This window comes from Myripristis murdjan, chromosome 4, assembly GCF_902150065.1.
Source record: "Myripristis murdjan chromosome 4, fMyrMur1.1, whole genome shotgun sequence".
In the NCBI taxonomy this organism is placed as follows: Eukaryota; Metazoa; Chordata; class Actinopteri; order Holocentriformes; family Holocentridae; genus Myripristis; species Myripristis murdjan.
The window spans coordinates 10,926,282-10,951,735 of record NC_043983.1 but is presented as its reverse complement, the minus strand read 5'-3'; the positions used below and the strand labels follow the sequence as shown (position 1 = coordinate 10,951,735).

The 25,454-nt window shown below is 42.7% G+C and overlaps 1 protein-coding gene across 1 annotated transcript in view; it reads left to right on the top strand.

The window, feature by feature from the left end:
- Positions 1 to 25,454, top strand: part of agbl4 (AGBL carboxypeptidase 4) — a 285,510-nt gene that overhangs the window by 143,697 nt on the left and 116,359 nt on the right. Inside the window, exon 5 of the mRNA XM_030048927.1 lies at positions 11,155 to 11,371. Within this exon, the coding sequence (XP_029904787.1) occupies positions 11,155 to 11,371 (217 nt within the window). The remainder of the gene's footprint in view (positions 1 to 11,154; positions 11,372 to 25,454) is intronic.

Here is a 25,454-nt window from a genome sequence, read left to right as displayed (position 1 = left end):
TGATCACCTGTCCCACTCTTGTTACTGGTGTGAGTCATTGTGTGAGTCAGACGCTGTGTGAGATCAGAGGGTATTCTGTCATCCACTGATATATTTCATATACAGCGATGACTGTTCGCAGAAAACATACCCTGTGTGGTTCGCACTGCACAGGCCCAGCACTACTAAACAATGTTAAAATATGCAATGGCAGCATTTTGTGGCATGTTTTCCATGGAGGAGCACTCCAGGTGTGGAGGTGTACTGTCATAATAATGTAATAGATGGATCACTCTACAAAAACCATCATGACACATTTGAATACATTTTAACAAGGTTCTTTTAGGTGCATGGCATTGCTTGAGGTAAGCTATGATAGGCTGGGACAAAGAAAGAAAAAAGAAAGAAAAACAAATTAATAAATGAACAAATCAAAGAAAGATAGAATCCTGTTTACCGGTATTTATTAAGAGTGCAATGGATGGAAGAGAAAGAAGAATGAAGTATGTATGATGTGTGTTTCTACTTTCAAAGGACAGATTAATGGAATCAGTAGCTTGTTATGGTTTCATCTGATAGCTAACTTACTGCACCATACTGATGGACACCATATACCCTAATATTGGTGTGTGTGTGTGTGTGTGTGTGTGTGTGTGTGTGTGTGTGTGTGTGTGTGTCTAGGCTATGTGTTTCTGGTCTCTTGGCACATTATTGTTATGGGTTAGTCTGGCGCCAGTCTGTCTCTTTGGTCTGCTCTACCTTAGAGTGTGCACACACACACACACACACGCACACACACATACACCCATACACTAATATACAGATAATGTGATGGGAGTATAATGTTGCACTTTGGGAAATGCTGCATCACACAATTATAAGCACACACCCTTTCTTACTGTCTCTCTTATTTACACAGACACACACACACCCAAGCCCCCTCTCCTCCCTCCTCCACTAGCTTACTCACCACCACTCACCAGGGGTTAAGGGCTGACATCATCATTTTAGAAGTGTGTGTGTGAGAGTGTGAGTGTGTGTGTGTGATTGTTTCGACGCTTGCTGGTGAGAGTTGTTTTTTACCCCCCATCATTCCAGACTAATGTGCACCTGCCCCGTTGCCCCATAGGGGAGCCGTGGCGCCAGGGCGGCGAGGGCACAGTGATCATCTGCTCTCTGCTAATTGCCCTGCCGCCCCACGACACGCAGGGGGGCGAGCTGCAAGCAGGCCTGCCTTGTCCCTCTGAAACATGTGGCCTGATTCACTGGACTTTGCTGATTGAGAATTGACAAGTGAATTAGAGAAGCTTAGTGTGTTACATGGTCCTGATTTAAGCCTGTCCTTGAATGGTACCCCATTGGGAGGTCATTTTCATCTGCAAGTTGGGTGCAGTTTGAGTGTCAATTTTTTTGAGGCATCTTCTATATGCTGTCCCCGGAAATGAATGAAACTGCATATCATTCGGCCCATTTACTGTTAATTTATCGATATAGATTCATATAAGGACAGACATCTGTCGTTTTAGAGACAATCATGTTTGCCTAGCTTTTTGGTCCCTCTTTTCATAACACTGTATTGTTCATTCATTCATTATTCAGATGCTTTTCCTCCCAAGAGACGCAACTCTGTTTTTTCACTGTGTTTACTGAGAAGAAGTGAGCCCCATACAAAGTATTTAGCTTTTATTCATCGACTTAGACAATGCACTGCTCCCTGAATTCTCTCTACTGTTCTGTCAACAGGTCACCTCTCTCTAAAAGGGTGTGGCCCTCTACTGGCCGATCAAGGCACTGTTACATGACTCAGTAGCAACAGTAATATCTCCCTTTATTGAAATGAGACACCCCTAAACCTGAGGATTTCATGTTCAGAATTTATCTACATATATCAAAAAATGAGAGGGAAAACACAGTGAGAGAGAGACAGAGAGAGAGAGAGTGTGTGTGTGTGTGTGTGTGTGTGTGTGTGTGTAAGAGAGTGTGAGAGAGAGAGAGAGAGATTGTGCAGGTAAGAAAAACATCCCCAAAAAGCTTATACCAACATCCTTTCTCCAGCAACTAACTCAGTTACGTCGGAAACTAGATGGCAATGGAATTTAGATATTAGGAAAAAAATATTCTGAGACTTTTACATCCACATCACTTCCTTGTGCATTCTTCAGCTTGTTCCTTGTAGCCACATATCTCAGAGCACATGAGTTAGAGCCTCTGTAAATCCTCCACCATTTTCATCTCTGCATGCCACCTCAGGGGCGATAAAAGCTTCCCATGTGAATATACGAGTGCTGTGCATCTCCTGCTCGGCTCTCAGATTTAAAGTGGCAAAGATTAGGGGCTTTGAGACAGAGGCGCTGGGCAGTTCGCACAGGCAGAAGCATGTTTACATTTTAGACATTTAGTTCGTATTCTCCAAAGCAACATAGTCAGCCTCCTTTCCTCGATCACCAGCATTACAAGCAAACAATACTGTGGAGTGCACAGGTTAAACACTGAGCCAATGTTCATGAGACTATATGATCATTTAAGAGAAAAATACTAGGAAGATAAAATAAATTGCAAGATGTAGAAATGTATGTATTTATTTATTCATTCCAATAAATCACAAACAAATCATAGTGAATTGAAGATGATGTGAGAGAGGGTGACATGAAGTAGGGTACATGAAGAGACAAATTTTCACACACAGTGAGCCACACACAGGTGCAGACGGCGTCATACACACACATACACTTAATTCCTGTCAGCTGAACAACACAATTTTTACTCTTGGTTATTCCTATAGACTCTTAAGAATGTGTTTTTTCAAGTGAGACTCCCAAGATTTATGGCTACTTTGAGATTTTTATGGAAATAAGTTTGAATTTTATGCCTGCTGCATAATCTCGAGTCAAATGGAGCGCTATGAATGTGATCTGGTATTGATTGAGTCGGCCTGTTTGGCTAAACTCACCGTGTAGTTGTAATTCATCCCGGGCTAAAAGTTGCCAACCCCGGTATCAGCCAATGTTCAGGACAAACAAATGAGCTAATTCAAACTTAATCAAATAGACCAGTGTGAATATTAGAGCAAACACAGGAGACTAGAGATGCAGCGCCTTCTTGTAATGTCTCTAGCAGGAGGCTGTGTAAAAGCCCATCTGATGGAATTGCACCTCCAGGGTGTTTTGATGTTAGCAGCAGGTGAGAGTGTCTCATTCTGGTGTGTTTCAGCCTCATCAGAGGGGTGTTTCTGGCCTGAGAAAGCTGCTAACGGCCTGTTGTCTCCACAGGCATACCGCTCTCGGCTCTCTCGTTATAGGGAAGGCCATAATTCACAAGTGTTATTGCTTCCTGTAAAACCTTACTGCTGCTAGCCAGAAGATCCTTCCAGTAGCATTAATCCCAGCTATTTTACATCATCAGCCTCTGTCATAATGCGCATCTGCTCTACTTAATGCCCACACCCACACTACGGCGAAAAGTTACAATTAACCTCTGCAAATGGGAAACTGTAGTGATACAACTAATGAATTTTACACTGACTGTCCTGCCAGTAGTGCAGCTCTTGAGAGGCCAAACCAGGATCTATGACCAGCTGCAGCGGCCGATGCTCTCTTTTCTCCGGTCTTTTGAAATAGTCCCAATCAAAGCAGACATTTTCACGGAGCCACAGGCTGATATACTGTACCATCACATATATGGCAGGCCCAACAAATGACAAAGCAAGCACAGGTTGCCTAGGAACAGTGTCACAGGAAAGCATCCGTGCACATTGATTTACACCCCAAAAAAAGACAGATTTGTGCGTCAAGTACCTACGGAGGCCCCCTGGGGTCAGCTGAGGAAGAAAAAAAGTGTGTGAATCTGTACTCTCGGTTTAGAAATCCATCCGCATGGTTTATAATCCGTGCCCTTGAATTACAAATCCATGCCCCCGTAAACCGTGCCTTCGAATTACGGTCCCTGCTCTCGGAAGAAAAAAAAAGTCGCTAGAGCGTATGGATTACAAATCCGAGCGCACGGTTTACAAATTTGTGGGCATGGCTTCGTAAATCGAGGACGGTTTATAGGCAGCGCGTGCAGATTTGTAAACCGAGAGTACAGATTTACACATGGGTCCTTTTTTCTCTCAGCTGACCCCAGGGGGGGGCTCCGCGAGTACACATACGCCTGCATGTTTAAACACACACACATGCCACATAAGCACAAAATGTACACATACACACACTTGACTCTCCTCAGATGATTTGGAGGCTATTTTCTGCTTGACTTGGTATGCAAAACAACAACGCTGGGCCATGTTTTAACAACAATGAGCCTATCTAACATCTGGCATCATTTTAGAGCGCCAAGAAATATTGGCTCTTCAATTATTGGTATGGTATCATAGAGGGAGAAAAAAAATATGTCATTCAATGTGAAATGTTTGCCAAACTGAGTAACTATTTGCCTTAAATGAGCTGGTGGGGATCTGTGGAGCTTGACAGCTGTACGGGCATACTGAAAGACATTTAACCTTCCTAACAGTTGACAGGATGAACATTTGACAAGCTCCAAGAGCCAGAGTGAGATAGAGAAAATAAAAGAGAATGGGTGAGTATGTGTGTGTGTGCGCGCGTGGGTGTGTGTGTGTGCACGTGCATGCCTTGTGTGTTTTGTCCTGTATGTTTTTGCCTTGGTCTGTGAATGTGCACAGAGCAGCAGTGATTGGCGTGTCCTCTACGCTTGATTGATTTCGAAATATAGACAAGATGTCGCCCATATGAAAGCTACCAATTTATAAGCCTTCATCTCGGGACTTCAGAGAGAAGCCGACAACATCGAAATCAGAGCGGGGGTTTGTAGCTGCCAACGGTTCAGAAGTGGAAAAGCCCAGGCAAGCAAAGTGACACCTCGCTAAAGGCTGCCTGCTAGCTCTTTGCAACCCTTTCCTAGCCTATTTCATTCCCTTTTTTCTGTTTTCCTCTCTTTCTCTCTCTCTCTCTCTCTCTCTTTATTTCCCCTGCCTCTTTCTCTGTAGTTTTTAAGTTGCCCTTGAAGTTAACTTGTCCCGCTGCTCACACTCAGAGAAATGACCTTGAATTACCTCCCATAAGGTCGGGGTTTGCCGCGCAGTCTCGGTGCGGGTGCGAGTCTTCCCGTATACCTGTTTGTGTGTGTCGCTGTAATCACTGAATTGTAAAACCATGTGTGAGTGCGTTATCATCCGGGAGGAAGCGTCTCCATTTTTTTTTTCCTCGTCCCACGCAGCGATAATTCTGTTTGGGAACGAGGGCACTGTACCACGTCAAGAGACGGGCAGGGGAGAGGCACGGGGAGGCACCATTTAGATAAAACAAATTGCCAATGCTGAGCAGGAGCAGCCAGCACTCAGATAAAAACCAAAGGGACTGTGTGCATGTGCAGAAAATTTTGTGCATTTGTATATTTGTGTATGTGTGTGTGTGTGTGTGCGCCTGTGTGCGATATCTAAAGCAGGTGCAGCCCCCTCCTCCTCTGCCCGTACTCAGGGCCTTCCACCCAGTCCCTTCCCGTATGAAGACACACAGAGCTATTTTCTCTGGCCTATAACTATAATGCAGTGATGGGACAAGCGGCAGTAATTAAAATCAATAGCCAGGACTCTCTCAGTCTCCAGCAAGGTCACCTGCTGCCCAGCAGAGAGAGAGACAGAGAGAGAGACAGAGACAGAGACAGAGAAAAGTGGGATTGCATGGATGGGTAGAGCCAAACAGGGAAATATGTAAAGAGGTGAGGTGTCATCTTATTTTAATTAACCTGCACCTCGGAGGGCTGGCACTAGAGTAATGCACCAATGTCTCCAGTGTGTGTGTGTGTGTGTGTGTGTGTGTGTGTGTGTGTGTTTTGTCCTTGCTGGTCAGTTTTACTCACAGTGTGCTCTGCTCCAAACCATCTTTTCATCTGACCGTGACCGCCATGGAGTACATGTTTTAGGAGTATATTTAATGTTCGTGTTCCACTGGGGAAAGGGTTAGCAGCCTATAAAAAGTTAAAGTGTTTTGCTCCTAGTTTTTCAAGGGTAACCACTTTTTTTTTTTTTTTTTGCTTGGGTTTCCTTCTCCCTCTCTCTCTGAGGCTGGTCGACAGGTCTGGTTAGCTGGCTCCAGTGGGCAGGCGGGGTGTGGTATAGCTAGCTACTGGCAGCATTAGTATTCTGCTGAGACAGCCACATACAAACACCTTCTCCTTTCTCCTCCTCCCAGGGAATAATCAGCCCTGCTGTTCTTTCCTTTCTTCCCTTCTCTTTCTCTCCCTCTCTTAGGAAGATTAAGTAATTTGGCTTTTTTGTTTCACTTTGTACCTGCAGGGCCTTGTCCAAGTGTTTGGAAATGTGTGCATGTGTTGGCTGCCCGTTTCTATGCAAGTCTGTTGCCCAGCCTGATGTATTAGGTGTCTGAGCAAACACATAAAACTCTCATGTGTCTCCTCCCTGCGAGTCAGAGAGAGGAGTCCAGGCAAAGTGTGCGCTCTATCAGACTTAGTGCAGTGCAGTCTGTCCTGTTTGTTGATTATCAGGTCCTGTTCCTATCACAGCGCCGATAGCATCTCCATCTGATCTGTTGCCAGAGACGCTAGCTCACTAGCCAGCCCCCGCATCGCACGGCCCCGCACAGCTGCCGCACCGCTAGCTGCCGCCCCATCCCGTATCTCTGTATCAGGCCCAGATCTGCCATCACTCTGCTCTCTCATCTTCTCCTTATCTCCTTATTCCACCTTCATCCCCGCTCTCAACCCCCAAACCCACCAATCACTCATCTTCCTCCTCATCGTCTTCCTCGTTTTATCCTCCTCTGTCAGAGTGACTGCCAGAGACAAGCTCCTGTGGCAGCAGCGTTGTTCCCCATGCTTGGTCGTCCTCACGCAGACTGTCAAGGCAGCGGCAGAGAGTGACAGGACAGGACAACAGAGATTTGGAGGAAGACGGGAAAGAAGAAAGTGGGAGGAAGACAGAGAGAGCGGGAAGGAGGGAGGGCAAATGCAGTCGCTTGCTTGTGTCCTCCTCTCTCCGCGATAAGGACAAGTGTAAAGAAGGAAGAAGAGGGAAAAACAGAGAAAGACAGACAGACAGAGTGTGAAATCTAAGAAAACTTATTAAGTAAACAGAAAACCTCACCCGGCCCTGGACATAACACACAACATGCAACATGCAGCACTAAGCACACAGCAACAAACAGGACACAAGGCACAGCAATTTCCCACAACACACACAGACACTCAACACAACACACAACACAGGCCAGAACACACAGCACACAGTCCTGAGCCAGGACAGCACACATAACAAGCTGACAAACAGGTCAGAGGTTCACGCTCTTTCCCCAGTTGATGATTGTATGACTGATGATGATTTTTTTTTTTTTTTTTTTTTAACATTTTCATACTTTAATTTCATGCACATTATGACAGAGGGATAGGCAATGCAATGTAAGATAATATTGTTACTTACAGTTTTTCCAGAATGGTTTGCCCACCAACACTGGAGCTTTTAGACATAATGACAAAAACCTGAGTCACATCACCATGACTTCCACTGACCAGACTATCAAAATCAAAATAGCCAAGTTACTCTATACATGATGGAATTTGTATTTATGTATTTATGTTTATTTTTTATTTATGTATTTTTAATTTTAAAATTTTGGGGTAAAACCTACCACAGTTGCATACCATATTAAGTGGCGACTATAATATAGTGCAGGGGATTAAAATCTTAAAATCTTAATTAATGTTAAAATCTTAATAAAATTATTGAGACACATTTTAATTTTCAGTAATTTTGCATGGCCCTCGAAGGATGTTTTAAAAATTGAAATGGCCCCTGCAAGTGAACTGTAGTGCTGTGAAGAGCAAGGAAATGAGTATTACTGTTTAATCAGCACCAATTTATGTGTGTGTTTTCTGTCACTGTATGATTTACAGTATGTTGCTGTACTAGAACTAAAAGACTGCAAGGCGATTAACTCTTTTTGTACCTAAACAGGAGACTTGTATGAATTTGGTCACCAGACTCAGAGCTTGTGTGCTGCAGTCAAACTGAGCTGTGTTTCCTGTTTTTGCGTTTGGTGTATGTGTGTAGGTTTGCAACATGATCGTCTCGCTGTCCAGTTTCTTCTACAAACTGACATTTAATTATCATGTGCCGTACAGAACATGATATGCAAGGCCAAACACAATGAGGTGGTTAATGTAAGAAAAATTAAAGTACAGAAATAGAAATTGTCACAGAATTTGTTAAATCCAAAGACAAATCTGTTACAACAGAGGTGAACAAAGTCTATTATTCATCATTAATTATTAAACAACAAAACTGCACTGTATTGTTTAACCTCTATTCCTTGGAGGGTTGGAAAACAGCAGAAACAATGATAAACGATAAATGCAGAGGTAATAAGAAAATGAACATGACATTCAAAACTCACAGGTGATTCGGCTAAATAAATGGTGATTTCAAGTATCTCTTTCTTCATTCACACCACAGAATAGCGATTAGCGGTGTTTCATTTGGCACAAGTAATTTTTCTCACTTCCTCCAGTTTATTGTTTAATGTGAATTATTTTTGTTGCTCTTCTTATACCTAAATGTCAGGTGCTTATGAATAGTTCAGCAAACGGATTGACTTCTTGTACTGTTTGAACAATAGACTTGGTAATAGTGTTTTTTTCAGCTGATGTGGATTGTGATGCAGCCAATTTCAAACTGAAACAAAAATTTCTCACATTCACTGACAACATTGCTAAGACTAAATGATGAACAGCACAACTTCTTGCAGTTTTGTATGGAAGTGATGAATGAAAGGAAGAAAGTTTGAAATCACCACTAATTTATTCAGATTTTGAATTTATGGAGTTAATTTATTTTATTTCCATTCAATTCAATTTATGATTAAATTCACATGCATTTATAATATGGTCACATCCCATCACCTCATTTCTTCACTTCTAAACTGATCAGTTCCCTTTAGCTTTGTAGCACTCGCCTTAAATGATGAATGGAAATTTTGTTTATATGACCAATAATGAATAAGAGAAAGTAGGGATAAATTACTGATTTTTTGTTTTGTTTTTATCAAATGACCTCTGTGTTGCAGTTTTGCTCAGTTATTTGACAAATTTCTCAGAATTAATGCTCATGTTCTCAGATCTGTCATCAAAATAGGCTCTCATTTTGCAAAACAGCCCCACGTCGCTGCAAAATGAAGTGCTGTTTTCATTTAAGATCACATCAGTATGGGAACCGAATACTGACATCAAAAGTGCACGTGTCATCCAGTGGTAAGATAATACATTCAGATATATTCACACAGGAATACTGATGGTACTTCAAGTTCAAGTTTATTTAGAGTCCCAAATCACTGCTTACAGTCTCAAAGGACTTTTCAGGCCCACAAGCCGGCAAGAAAAAACTCCCCAAAAAACCCAGAGACAGATCAGGGGAAAATGGAAGAAAGCTTGAGTGGGTCCACAGAGAGAGGAGACCCCTTCATGGTCAGAGAGGTGTGCAATAGGTGCCGACCCAGTGGGCAGATTACCAAAGCAAAACAGTCATATCACAGAAGAAAACATACCAGCAGACAAAATAAAGACAACAAAAGCAGCAGGAGGCCTCGACTCAGGCAGGCGACACAGCCACAGCAGCACAGGACGATGATCGGCCTCAAAGCCGCCGCAGCAGCCAGAATGAGGTGGATGAAGAGGACGAGGGGGATGAAGAGGATGAGGGGGATGAAAGAGCAGGATGAACTCTCCCACAAGACATTCATACTCAAGCTTATGAGACACACACACAACAGTATATGGGCATTAGGGAGGTACCAAGACTTAATAAAGCAAGGAGAGGATATGCTGCATAAATGCATGAATGAAGCAAAGCTAATGGCTGTTGAAGGTGCAGGGGCAGCAGAACCAGGGACAGCAGGGCATGGAGACGGAGTCAGGCTTCGACCTGAAGATGGGAGCCACATCCATGCAGCGCAACGCAGACTACAGACCCTCACACAGACAGACATAGCATTAGTAACACAGAAAACATGGTCAAAACCACATGAAACTGAAAGTAGAGAAGAAACTGAGTGAGACATTTAAACTGGCAGAGGCTAAACTAAACTAAGACGAGCGAGCACACAGGCAGAAACTGAGCCTCCCTTAACGGTGAAATAGAAGTTATATTACCTATAAGTAAAAGAAAACAGATAAGTCTTAAGTTTGGTTTTAAAGTATCAAAGAGAGTTTACCTCCCTAATGCCTGTAGGTAGAGCATTTCAGAGAGAAGGAGAGTGATAGGAAAAGGCTCTTCCTTTAGGAAAATGACTTCTTTTTAACTCTTGGAACAAGTAATGTAGAATCTTGTATGTCAATAAAATGCCCTTAAAATCTGCCCTGGCATGAATTAGGAGCCAAAGAAAGGAAACCAGGACAGGTGTAATGTGGTAAAACATCCTTGTTCTGGTCAGGATTCTGCCAGTATAGTTTGTGTTTTGTATTTTGCATGAAATTATATATAGTTAGTTTTGGAAGATTATCAAGGCTTTGCAGTAGTTGGCTGTGTGAACTGTTCTGAGAGCATGAGGCTTGGTTTGGAGAAATTATGTGAGGTTATTTGAGAAAAAATAACTACAGTTAAATTGGCACTGCATTTATCAACCCATTTCACAGCTGATCATTCAATTTTCAGTTTTTACGTCCACATCCATTTCCCTTACTTGTTTTCAGCTCACAAATATTTCAACAGTATTTCTAGTCTTAGACCTTACATTCCCAGGGAGCTTAGTCTGTGCCAGCTTCCTCCAGTCCTTGTTTCCCCTCAGCATCTGAACCTGATATCTTTGGGAGAGGACACAGGAAAAGCACTGAGGCCATACTCAGAGAACCAGCGAGCTCTGTCGTCTCCCTGGCAAACTGCTTGACTTTAAAGTGTGACTGACAAATTGATGCCGCTCAAGCATTGTGATTTTTACACCCTATATATATATATAGCTTGTGCATTTCTTTTTCCTTGTCAGTCTGATTATGTTTTTGCACATCTTTTTCTGGATCTCTTACATAACCGTGGTGCTTCCTGGTGTTCCTCACATATTCAGCTGATGCATCACTTAGCATTAAACCTTCCAGGCTCCCTGCCCTTTCTTCATCTATTAACAGACCTCTCCACTGTGTGTGTATCCTTTGCTGTTGCAGGCAGAGGCTTCCGGCCAAAAATGTCTACTACTACCGCTGCCCTGACCACCGCCGCAACTACGTCATGTCCTTCGCCTTCTGCTTCGATAGGGAGGACGACATCTACCAGTTCGCCTACTGCTACCCCTACACCTACTCCCGGCTGCAGCACTACCTGGCCGGCTTGGAGCGCAGGAACTTGCCCTACCTGCAGAGGGAGCAGCTGGGACTCAGTGTGGTGAGTTTGGAGGGGGAAAGTATTCAGAGTGGAGGTGGGGGTGAGGGGTGGAAGGGTTGTGGGGTGTAGTGGGAGGCAGTGTGTGTGAGTGTTCAGGAGAAGGAGACCCAGATTGGTAACTTAGGTGTGCCCGCCGGTCATAACTTTAGCCTCTCATGTTATTATTAGGAGTGGTGCACCCTGAGATGAGCGAACTGTAAGCCTGTGGGTGTATGTGAATGTTTGTGTGTGTGCGCGTGCACAGACGTGCATGTACATGTGTGTGTGTGTGTGTGTGTGTGTGTGTAAATGCTTGTGTGTGTAATCAGCGGAGCTCTCACCTCGGCAGTAGGAGCTAGTGGATCATACACACTGCCTCCAGTCCTGTCTGCTCTTATCAAATAATTGTAGGAGAAAAACTCATTAGAAATGCTTGAGAGATTACCACTTTTTCTTCTTTCCTCCAACATTTGTCAAGGAAAGCTTGCTCTAAGGGGGGCACCATGAAAGTACAGGTATTGATAAGCAGCACCTGACCATAAAATACCAAAAGGACTGATATTTAGAGAATATGGTTTGAAATGCCTGATGATATGGGCAGGGGGGGAACTAGGTGTAATGCCTCTGTGAATAAGAGATACAGTGATATATTGTAATAATAACATCAGAGAAGTCACTATTTCTACTTCTGCTTCTAGGTTCTTCTATGTAACCTAAATCTTAAAAAAATATAATGGAAACGATTGATTCATCTTGTTTACATGTGGTGGGAAATCTAACCACAAAAACAAGGCAAAACATCATCCTCTTTTTACAATAAGAATGACGTCATTAATTCTTCCCATTATATTCGGCAGTCAAATGCATAAAAGTCACAATGGTTAACATGACAGGAAAATTTAATAAGGACCTGTTGAGGTTGAGTGTACCTCTCCATTTGTATCCACTGGGGTTGCATGCAGCATACAATAGTGAAAACACTACACTATACAATTGTGCCTGTGCTGAACAATATTTTTCCAGCACAGTGTTCGTCTGAACTAACCAGAGCGGAGCAGAGGAAGGAGAAAGGTTGGCTTGACTCTGAGAGTCAGGATTAGTATTCATAGTCATAGAGAGGTTTTATGGCCGTATTTTTCTCTTTATGCTCTCTGGGCCTGGGTGGCAGACAGCACAGCCCCACCCTCTCATATCTCTTTCTCTCCCCGCCTGCTCCCTCTCCCACTCTTACCCTTGCCCCCTCTATCTCATGCACATATGTAACTCCACACACACACAGAGACACACAGACACAGGTCAGAGGAGAAGGGATGAGAAGGGATGAGGAGAGCTTTCTGGCTGCATCAAAGTTTAAAGAGGGATTGCTGCCCTTTCCGAGGCAGAGTCTTTGCAGCGATGCCACAATAGCATTAACCTTCTAATGGGTACGGGTATCTCATAAGGATGGAAATAGGAGCCAGGGCCATTTGCACTGGCATTCTTCTATCTTGCTGACTAATTTGTTTTCTGTAATGTATTCCTCCATAGAAAATCTCAGCCATCCAGCTTGTTGTGGAGGGCTCAGAGGCTGTAAAAAACAGAAAAGAAAAAAGGTTGACTTTTGTCTTCCTCTAATTCTTTTCATCATCATCATCATTATCATCATCACTATCCTCATCAGAGAGAGAAAGAGAAAAAGAGAGAGGAGTGTATTTATTGACTGACTTCATGTATCATTCATGTATCAAGTAGATTGAATTGAATTGAATTGAATTGAATTGAATTGAATTGAATTGAATTGAATTGAACTGAACTGCACTCAAGTGAATTTTATTGTATTGCACTGGATCAAATTCACTTAATTTGACAGAAAGAGAAAGAGATAAACAGAGGGAGAGATGCCACAGTTCTGTGGTAGATCAAAATGGCAAGCCATGGTGGTTTGGACATAATTTATAGCTCAGACTCATTTTTTTCTCCTGTAATTGAGACTTTACAGATTGGATTTCTGCCTGGCCAGAGAAGAAACTTTTTGTGTTCACATCACAAAGGCTGTTAACTCCTAAATTTCCAAATCATTTTCATAATTTCAACCTATTGTAAAATAAATTCTTACCTTCAGATGATGGATGGTTACCTGCCAAAGTATCCGGTCAGGTAGACTAGATAAAGTTAACAGTCACTTCCATATGTACCAGTTGGCTGGTGATGATACTCTTCCCCGCCTAACACATCCTAAAAGACTGTGGGGGTTCACAGGCCCTTATCAAACACATACACAACACCAACAGAGTTTCTGGCTTCCCCCCAGAGGAGACAGTTTTGGGATTCTTCCTGTTCCTACTCTGCAGGGTTCACAGCCCTGCATCTGTTCCTCTGGTCTCTGTCTGTCTGAACATTTCGTTTTGTAGACTGTCCTGACAGCATCTGACTGAAGCGCTCTGTCTCTCCCCTCGAGGGGTTGGATGTCCACAGAGAGAGAGAGAGAGAGGAAGAGAGACAGACAGAGACAACACATGTTTGACCCACTACAATACTAACAAGCCTCTTTGAAAATAAGCCCAGCACTGCCTGCTTTCAAACTATTTCCTCATTTCTGTACAGTGCTCAAAGCAACGCCCGGTCCTCTGGAACTGAAAGCAGCTCATTTGCCCGCCTCGTCAGTTGACAAAACGTTTTTTCTTTTTTCTCATTGGTAGGCAGGGTCTGCCTGGGAGTTGCAGATGCAGCAGTTTGAGTTTTTCCTCTGCTAGCCCTGTGGGGAGGCCAGGGCTATGACACAATTAGTCACCCCTGACACAGCACAGCCTCTGCCTGTAGACCAGATGGGAGGAATGTGTAAATTAGAGACCTCAGGGTGGGAGAGGGGACAGGCCACTGACCAGCCTCCAGGCTGCCCAAGACCCAGCCTGCACATTGCTTGAGAGACCTGATTGCTACTTATTATATGCTGTGAATAGGTTTGCCTATTCATGTCAAAGAAAACCACTGATCTTAGAGCCAGGGTGTGGAGGTGTCAAATTATTCTGGTTTTCTTTTGAAATCTCAGAAATCAAAGCAAGAATACAACAGATCACCTATACTGTGGTCACTGTCAATAGCAGTGACTTAACATTACTTAGGCTGTTGCGATTGAATTTTAGACCTAATCCTCTCTGCTATCAGTGTTCAGGGACCATGTCTGGGTGTCTGCTCAGTGGGACTGGAGACTAGAAGAACAGTTTTTTTTTCCTGTCTGGAGGAAGAGGAGGGGAGTGGAGTGGAGTGGGCACTGCAGCTATATCTGCCTGGCTGCCTCCCTCTCCTTATCTCTGTTTGTACACTGTGTGCCAAGATTCAATCAATAGCCACTCCAGCCGTGGAGAGAGGAGAAGGTCAGCAGCCACACTAGAGGAGCTGGGCTAGGCTAACTGATGGAAACATAGAGATCATAGAAGACACACCATAACAATAATAACAGCAACAACAACAACAATAATAATCATAGTAATCATAATACACTTCATATAGCACTTTTCCAAAACAGGGTTTACAAAGTGCTTCACAGAGAAAGCAAACAAATAAATGTATAACTAAATAAATGAAAACAATAAAATAATGTATTAAACAATGTCAGAAGTACGCAGTATACCTTATATACATGAAAGTTAAGAATAACTATGATGAACATAGTAATCAGAGACAAGACACAAACGAGTTAGTTATCAAAGCCAACAGAACGACACAATAACTTGATAAAAAGACAAAACATTAGAGTAACTATACGAAAGCAAGCTAGAAGAAGTGAGTTTTAAGAAGAGACTTGTAAGACTTTGCAGATTTTTCCATCCTGATCTTTACAGGATAGTGTTGATTTTGTCAACAAAGACGATGAAGAAAAATGTTCGTCAACGACCTTTTTTCCATGATGAAGACAAGACAAGATGAGCTAAAAATAGATCACAGATAATAACAATTATGATGTGTATGTTTGGTTTTCATCAGATGAGACGAGAAGGAACGATTAGGACATTAGTGGGTGGTCAAACATGCAAAAATCCCCCGTCTTTTGCAATGTGCTGCCCTGTCATTGGTTGAAGTTCAGTGTGCTTCCCTGTCATTGGTTGAATTGGTTGAATGAGGGCGGTGCCACAGCCACAGCCACACAGCTACACAGAGTTCACTGTGATTCAAACAACACAAGAAGCTAATGAAAGTCGCTGAAACTAACGTTTGAGTGGTGAGGAGCGATTGACGATAGGAATAGATGATAACAGCCCTGTGATCTATACAAGGTGGTGTAGCACTCTACAAACCTATTTACAACTAATAATGTCCATTTAATGGTGTAATAGATGAAGCAGATGGACAAAAAGCTCAGAGATATATCTGGGGCCAGACCTAGTCGAGCTTCGAAAGTAGTTAATACAACTTCAAAATGAATCCTAAAACTGACAGGTATCCAGTGAAGTGAGACTAATATCTATGTAATGTAATTCCATTTCCCATTTTCATCTTAAATGATAAGCACTGTCCTATACAGAGTAGCAAGGAAGCACAAATATGATGACAAGTCTTGGATCACAAGGAGACTAGAAAATAGCTGTAAAAAGAAAAATATACCATAAGCTATAAGCAGTTTTTTTTAATATAGAGGAAGCAGAAAATAAATACAAAATACGTAAAACTAAATATAACAAGTAACCTATAATGAGATTCATTAAGACAGAGTATTACAACAAACTGTTGGAACAGCATAGCAGTAATACACAAGGTACATGGGAAGTGCTAAACAGCATAATTAAAAACGGTACAGAAAATCAGATTATCCAAATTAATTTATTAAAAATAACCAAACAATTATAATTAAAACAAAAGAGATTGCCAATGAATTTAACAATTGTTTTGTGAATGTCGGCTGTAATTTAGCAAATGATATTGTTGAGCCAATAAACAATGAGAGTGATGATGACATTATTGATATAAATTCCAAAACCAAAATCTTTCTGAAAACAACTGAAGAAAAGGAACTAACTGATATGGTATACAATGTTAACAATAAAAAATCCACTGATTGTACTGATATGGCATATCAAAAAAATATTCTTACCACTGACTCATATCTGTAACCAGTCATTCCCAACAGGGAAATCTCCCAGCAAAATTAAGACAGCAATGCTCATTCCTATCTACAAAAATAGCCGAACAATAGGCATTTTCATTTTGAAATTATAGAATAGTTTCTTACCTTACCCAGTTCTCGAAAATCGTAGAAAAATGTTTTGTCCAAAGACTTGATCATTTCACAGACAAACACTAGCTGAGTGACCATCAACATGGTTTTAGAGCTAATTGGTCCAGCGCGATTGTAGTATGACTCGTTGAGGGTTACATGTGGAGTTCCGCAAGGTTCAGTGCTGGGTCTTAAGTTGTTTACTTCAAAATGATGTTTGATATTAACAAGTTGCCATTTAATTAAAAAAAAAACTGAATTTATAATAGTTGGATGTGGAAAAAAATAGATAAGTACAAATCATGACAGATAATGTTGAAATAGAAAGAGTTTCTGAAAATATGTTTTTGGGAATTGTTATAGACCGTAGCCTATGCTAGAAATCACATATAACTCATGTAAAAACAAAGATGTCTGAGTCATTTGCAATATTACATAACTCCAAGGCTATTTTCCATCTATCTATCTATCTATCTATCTAGAGAGCTATAAGAATTGTAAACTGAGCAAATTATCATGAATCAACCAACATATTAATCATAAACCCACATGGTCTCAAATTAGAGTTTTGGTGGACGGCACAAATAATGTACAAAGTAAAAATAAACTGCTTCCTGTTTTTTCCCCTGCTACAGCTGGGTTTTTTTTTTTTTAAGTCAGGAGGTGTCGTCCTGTTTGTTGTAAACCTGTGGGCATGTAATGTCCTTTGAGACTGTAAACAGTGATACTGGGCTTTAAATAAACTTGAACTTGAATTTTCTTCCTGACTGCATCCAGGCTGATCCTGTGACGCCGGCCCAGTGTTTTAGCCGATGCAATACAATCTGACAGTTGACTGTGTCAAATGCAGTGCTAAGGTCTAAAAGAAATAAGATGATTCACCAGAATCTGCAGCTAGAAGCAAATCATTTGATACTTTAAGGAGAGCTGATTCAGTGCTGTGATGTGCTCTAAATGTTACTTGTTGATATGGGTGGACCCAAATGCAGGACTCCAGCAACAGGATTGTGAGAAAAGAAGGTTTACTGAGAGGGAAAGAAGAATGAAGGTGGATGCTGGAGATGGCTAGGCAGGGCAGAGGGTCAGTGGAAAATGACTGCAGTCAGGCTTCTCATGGCATAGAGGACAGGCAAAGGAGATGTGGCAAGGGATAGCTGACAAGGATGGCATGGCATGGGCTGACAGACAGGGAAATGGTGGAAGGTTGGCAAGGTGATCCTGAGCCACAGGGAGAAGCAGGTAAGAACAGGCAACTAGGGGACACTGGGGAGCAGAAGAGTATACAGAAAACTGCAGTGAGAACATTTGACGGTAGAGACGACCAGGTTCTTAAAACTCATTAATGCTCAACGTTAAGTACGGATATGGATACGGATCGGATGGAGCCTTGTATCTCTACTCTGCGTTCATTTTGTCTGCACGTTTGCAGGAAGCTTACAGATACAGACGTTGTTTGTCTCTTTGTAACAGGTCCATTATCATGACCTCCTCCACCGTTGCAGTGCTTTTTGTTGTTAGAAACTTTGAGCTCTGTGCTGCCCTCTAGTGGCTTTACTGCTTAACACCTGTGCCAACACACAAGATGCATGGAAGTATGTGGGCAGAGGCGTTTACAACGTTTCAAACGGATGTATATATTTACGTACGTAAAGGGTGCATAAATGAGCCTTTATGCTGCTGGCTTGATGGGCTGATGGATGGCAGGTGCGCTGATGGCAACAAGGATCAGGTGTGTTGGTGAAGTAAGGAGCTTGGAAAGAGAGACAGACAGACAGACACGCCCACACCACACACTGAGAGATAGACAGGGAAACAGAAGGGAGGCAGGGAACACAAGGAAAACACATTAGGGTATGGCCATACTAAATCCAGGTTGGAATTTTTCAAAGAGGCTGTTTTTTCTCCGGAAGCCAATTAATTGATTGAAAACAACTTTATCCAACACCTTTGCCAAAAATGTTAGCTTGGAAATTGGTCTGTAATTATTCATAGGCCAGACACATTTTTTTAGTGGCTGTAGGAGGATCATCATCTGCTGCTCTAGTGCTCTAGAGTGCTTCCAGCATGGCTGAACATTTCAATATCACAGAAATAGCTTGACTTGTCTCATCAGAAACCCAGAGAACATTGGTTTTCTGCTGTCTATCTATGCAATGGGATTGTTCATGTTCATTAATATGAACTGAGCTGTGTGAAACCATGGAAATCACACCATTCTGTCTCTGGAGTCAACTCTCACTTTCATGTGGAATTGTGACATTGACAGTGTTCATATTTCCTTAGCAAGAATTTTGCACATCATCCAGTGTTATCAAGTAACATTGCAGCATCCATTGTCAAGAAGTGCCATTTTTAATTGCTGTCACTTATTTATACCGACTTTCTCTCGACGCTGGCTCTGAGAGCTAAGTTCTTGACACTTGGGCTGTTCTGTGAATAGCTCTGTGATTGGTTTATAATGAAGAGAGCGCTCCAACCACTGACTGCCTCCTTGAATGGCCAACACCTGAATAGCCAATCAACACTCATTATCATGTGGATGAGCCGGTACTGTGCAGTGAAACCAGTGGACAAGATTAGCTGTTAACATCCAGTTTGCATTTCAATAGTGAAATGAAAGTCCAGACCGGCAGATTTGGCCTGAATACCGGTAAGACACAAGCAGGTTCAATCATATTATCTGGAAGGAAAGGATAATATATTCACTACACTCAATACTATTCACTGTAGTGAACTACATAATTGGCATGTCCACATTTACAAAGGATTCCTCTACTGGTATCTTTTATTCCCTGAATACATTCAACTTGATTTAACGCTGCCGTTTTTGTTTGAATCCATTCAAAAGAGATAGGTGTTGCTGGGTGGGAGATTAGAAATATTAGCTATATATTCTCCAAAACTCAGACTCTTTAGTAGCCTCATACCGTTTATCCAAGATAGCCACGACCAGATCACCAGTCCAGCAATCTGGTACCACCGAAGTAATACCACTTATGCACCAAGTGCACAGGTTTTTACATGTACAGCTGGTGTCAGTTATCCAATCCGATTGAAACGCATTGTTTTCTTCAATGGTCTTCCTGAATGGTCTCTCATTATAGGTCAAAGTTCAATCCAAAAGATGGCAGTTAATTGGTTTTAATGATATTACATTACAATACAAGTCACACTAAGGTTAGGATTGCCCAACTACAAAGTAGAGTATGCCTTGTGTCATCAAACCTATAAAGGTCACATATTATCCAGTGACCTATTCACACCCCTGCCTATCAGAGCTGAAGCATATTATTATTATTATTATTATTAACGGACTGTGCAGGGTTTAGATCACAGGACTGAAATGCTGAGTTAACCCGTTTACACTGAGTTCGAGTCCTGCATGGTGGAGGGATTTTAGGCCAGTGTATAAGGGGTATAAGTAAATTACTATCCCCTAAGCTGAGAAGAAACCAGTTCTAGATAACATTTTTTCTTCTTGTGGCAGACTCTTTATGAATGCATTAGCTGTAGCCCAAACATCAAACAGAGAAGTAAACATTCTTTTAAGAGGAAAGTGAAAGAGAAAGGAGAACAGGGCAACTCAAGGAATACAGCTATGTTAGTGTGCAGAGTTGTTATTTCCAATACTAGTTTTCTTTTTTTTTTTTTACTCTCTAAAGTTAGTTCTGATGAGGCTTCTCTTTGTGTTAGTTCTCTGTATGTTGTTAACTTTTTGGGTCCTTTCATTACCCTTTTTGCATTTTTGTTTTTGCTTCTGCCCCAAATTATTTCTTGTCAGCCCTAGGAAGTTTAGCAGTTTCCTCGGCAGCAGCTAACAGGTATGTGGAATAAAGAACAAGACATTTTATCGCCTAATAATATGTTAATCACAGCCTACAGCACCTCGCTGGCAGAACTCTCAGAAAACTCCTCAAAGACGGAAAGGTCATCGCTGTATCATCGCAGGTTTCTTGGCAACGATTCTTGTTTTTATGCTGGTTTTCGTTTGACTTCATTAGCGAGCGACCCTTATTCTATCACATGCTTGGTAGCAACATGGCACCGGCTGTAGTCTGGTGCTGGAATCTGAGAGAGCTTGAGTAGAGACTGTCCTTTGGTCTCAGATTGTAGACTGTGGAAGCCTGTCCAGGAGGAGCAGAAGATAAGCAGGTTTATGATCTATGTCCTTGCGTTATAGAGCTGTATGGCCTCTTATCTCCAACCAATGGTTCCCCCAGGATACTAGATGCTTTATTACGCATCCCCACCCCTGTATCTCTCTCATCTCTCTGGCGATGGAGAACGCGGTAATGAGGGAGAAGTGGCGGAGGTGGGGAGGGGGGTGGGGAATGCATTAGGCATGGCTGTTAATGCGTAGCCTACTGTGAAGCGGGGAGTATAGATCGGGTGTTCGTGGTGTGTTTCACTTTACAGTTTTTACAAAGTGCAGGTCGACTGTGCATTGGGGAAAAATATAAGAGATAAATAGATAAAAGTATCACAGGTGAAGCTCCCTGAATTGGATGGTGCTATGTTCACGCAGCAGTGACCCCTTGTTGATCCTTATTATAACGTTGGCACAAAAGCACACAGATTTTTGGGCTGCTGAGACAGAGATAATATTTATTTTGGAAATTGGAACTTATTCACACCTTAATGGCTTAATGCTCTGTCTCTCTCTGTCTCATTTTCTCTCTCTCTCTCTCCTCTCTCTCTCTCTCTCCTCTCTCTCTCTCTCTCTCTCTGTCGCTCTCCCTCCCCCCCCTCTCCTGTCTCTCTCATGAATAGGAACTAAGCTAATAAAAAGTTCTCTGAAACGGCTGTCGTCTGCCTACGGTGCTGTGAACAGGGGTTCTGGGGCTGGTGGTTAGTGGAGGACTTGACTTATGAAATAAAAGAGGAAGAAGAATGTCATCTCAAACTGAGCTTCTGCAGCAGTCAGCAGCCACACTTCTCTCTCTTTTTCCTTCTCTTTGTCTTCTCCTCTCTCCACCACCTTTCGGCTTTCTGAGGAGAAATCTATTCCCATCCTCGCAGCTGTTCTACAGCCGTCTATCTGTCCTCCTCTGCCAATGAATATTTACTCTGCCTGCTTCCTAGATGACTCTCAGGATGGAGCACTGAGCAGGGAGCACTCTCTCTGTCTCATTTGGGTGTCAGGACTCAGTTCCCGAGGGGGACACGGAGAGGGAACAAAACAGATAGCATTCAGGGCTTTTAATAAATCAGAATACACCTTTCTGACAGTGTAATTGCTTTCCATTGCCCGGCACAAATTTACCAGGAAGCAAGAAAAAAGAAGGCAAGGAGGGGAGAAAGAAGAAGAGAAAGGAAAAGACAAAAAGGGAGAGGAGAGGAAAGCAGGGCAGGCTGTACAGTAGATCATTTGTTCGGGGGAAAAGAATGAAAATTAATGAAAAGAGAGTTGCTCGCCCTCCAAAGGCAGCCAAGCTTGAAATTCACTTTGAGGGAAACTTAATTTGTTGTAAATGGGCGAAAAACATATTACTGCGCAGCGCGGAGAGGGGCTGCGCAGTGTGTCCGTCTGCCACGTCTGTCTGTCTGCGTGTTTGTGGCAGATGAGGACGCTATGCTCTGAATAGCTCAGCTGAGAGGAGAGAAACACAGGAGCCTGTTAATAACTCCAGTAACAGCATTCTCTTTCTACATGACTGCTCTCCAGCACTCCCTTCTAGCATGTCTGAATACAACTCGAGGATGTGTTGGAGAACTTGTCAAAAGTTACTTGCAAGGAATAAAGTTTGGCCTGATCACGTCAGGTGTGTGTCTGTGTGTGTGTGTGCACACGGTTTTTGTGTATGTGTGTGATTCGCTGTGTGCCTTCATTCATAGCTTATAGTATGTACATATTAATATGTGCCAGCATTCACACTGTGTTTTTGACTGTTACAGGCATGTGTCTGTATGATTTCTGCAGAGTTAGATTATTTTTGAATCTCACATATTGATCTGGATTGATCTGGCCCAGTATGCTTGCTGATAAGCTGGAGGGGAAAACCGGGCATGACTGACAGGTCACAGTTAAACGGTATCAATGCAGTCTACTTTATCCTTACCTGCAGCTGTAGACCTCACCACTCCACAATCATGTGTGATAGGAATTCTCTGCAAAGCGGGCCAGACTACGCACAACATCAAATCCTTGACCCAAGCCTATACAGAGAGCTCTTAGCTGCCATTTTCTCAGTGTTCCCATACCACAGCCTTCAAGTGGATGAGAGGTGATGAATGCTTTATGCTCTTACACGCCAAAGAGGCAGCGTTCTATCAGAAGTCCTCAACCCCGATATGCAGCACTCATTGATGTTCTCTACGGTCCTTAGAGGAGTTGAGATTCATATGCAGTCTAGTGTATTAGCTACATGGCCTCTTCGGAGAGCTCGAGGATGCATAATCTAAAGTATAGGCACTAAATTGGAAGAGAATGAGGATGAACTGTAGGGTAAAACAGTGCTTTCATGTGGTGTGTTGAACCTTCTACAGGCCTCTCTTTTGCCTCTCCAGACCATTGGCCTCTCACCCATCCTTGGGCAAGGGCTCTGACTCTTCACCCTCCCGCAGGCTCGGCCCCTCTGACTCAGGCCAGCAGCTCGGCACGCCTGGGGAGCCTGGAGACCCCCGATAACAAACAGCTCTAGCCAAGCTGCTGCCCTCCCCACGCCCACACAGGCATTTACCCACCACACAAACACCTCGCTCTCCTTCCAGACAGGCCTTTTTCCTTGTCTGCACCGGCCCACTCCCCAGTTGTACAAAATACATTTTCTTTTCTCTTCTGTCTTTTTTTTTTTTTTTTTTTTAACCTGAAGTGAGAAGGGAAAAAAATGAAGGAAGTGACGGGTCCCATTTTTCCTCCACTTTTCCATTCTCTCTCACCTCTCGTTTTCTTGCTCTCCCACTGCTGCACAGACCCAGCGTCTGAGTGTATGTATGTGTGTGTTTGCATGAGTGTGTGTGTGTGCGTGTGTGTGTTTCTCCCCCCATGCTGGAGCGTCTGAGAGAGAGAGATGGATGCCAGAGTCCCTTTCTCTCTCCTAAGGCGCCATGTCTCTCCCCTCTCTTCTGCCCGGCTCGTCTGCACCTGCATATTGTGATATAGTGCCTCTGTTCAGCCAGTCGATTGCCTTTAACAGGACCGGGGCACAGCGGCCAAATTGAAAGGGATTGTGGCCTGCTTTTCATCAGAGTAGAGGGAGAGCAGGGTGCAGGGTCCGCAGGGCACATTGGGGCATGGAGGAGGTGAATGTGTATATGTGGGGTCTCTTTTTCTGTTGCTGTCTCTCTCCCTCTTGCACTCCCGCTCTCTCCATCTCTTTGTCTCTATCTCATTGTTTGATGCCATCTGATGGTTATGGAAACAGTCTGTGGGAAATGAGTATTCTGTTCCCCCATCAATCCATTCCTCCATTTCCATGCAGTAGTTCCTATTGATAGCAAGGGGGAAGGAAAATCAAGAGCATAGTCTCAAAGAAAAAGTGTCATCATTTTCCGTTTGTTTGCCTCATTCTTTTGAGACATATCATATGCACGTACTTCCTCTTTTCAACTTGGCGTCTTCATTTCTCTGTGAAAAACAGAATTTGAAAACCCTCATCTCTCTAATGAAAAAAAAAAAATCTCGGACTGTGTTTTAATGAGTTAGCAGCAACACTTATACTTTCAGCTTGTTATGTCACTAGCGTGACAGGCAGACATGCAAATGTGCAGCTGAGATAGTGAGAAAATACCTGAGAAACCTAGGCCCATCCCAGTACAGAAATACAGGGCTATTAATAGAACTGGGAATGCTCTCATCAAAGGGAATTAAATGAAACCCATTAACACTAACAACACACTGTTGACATGGCTTTGATGAATAAATAAAAAGCTACTTCCTTGTAAAGTTTTCTAAGAGGCGTTATACCGTCACATCTTGCACGTTCTGTCAAATTACAGAATCCATACATTTTTGCACATTTTTCATTCATACTTTTCTAATTAATACATAGTGTTGTACTGGCAGTGCAAGTATATTTACATAACCCCTCTTTTTAGTACATTGTTATAAAATCCTGTCCTTCTTTTGATTTAATCTGTCACAACTTGCTGTTGCCCGATGTTCCCCATGGGGATCATTAAAGATTCATCTAATCAAATCAGTATCTATTTTCCCTGCATGTTTGTGCTTTGAAGGTTGGCAGTTGCATGAATCAAGCCTTTGTTGGAGAATAGTCCTAAATAATCTGTTTTTCCTCTCTGACCGTTTGAAGTTTACCTTATCCCAATTGTCCATCTTGAATGATAGAAAATGAATGTATTCACACCGCAGCTCAGGATAATAGATCGACGATATTCAGATATATTACTGGTGCCACAGCCCAGTGCCTGCATGCTAAGTTCCAAGGGAAAGAGTTGACTCCGGTGATTGATGGCTGGAAATAACAGTGGATGTGTAGATGACTGATGGAGACGAGACTCGTCACTTCCTTCCTCGTCCCATTTTTTCCCCCCTCGTTTGCTGTGGGAAGAGGTGGGCACATTCAAGCTTCCTGTCACCTGTTATTCCCCTGAAGCTGTTAAAGTTTAGTACCCATATGACAGCCATGGAAGGATTTGTGGGAGCATGGAGAGAGAAAGCCCACATGCATGCAGTAACACACACACACACACACACACACACACTTGCACATACAACACCTGCACAGAAAGTGTCTTGAAGTAAATCAGCTGTGTGTTTAGTGTGTTGGCCTCAGTGTTCAATGCCTTCTCTCTGTTTGCTTGAGGAACAGCAAGGAGGAGTGAAGGACCAAGGGTGAGAGAGGACGATAGAGAGGGCACTTGAAAAGGCAATAACCTTTTCCTGCTTGGTGTGTGTGTCAGATAGAGCCTCCCCATAGCATGCCATTGTGGAGCCGTCAAGCTGCCACCCTA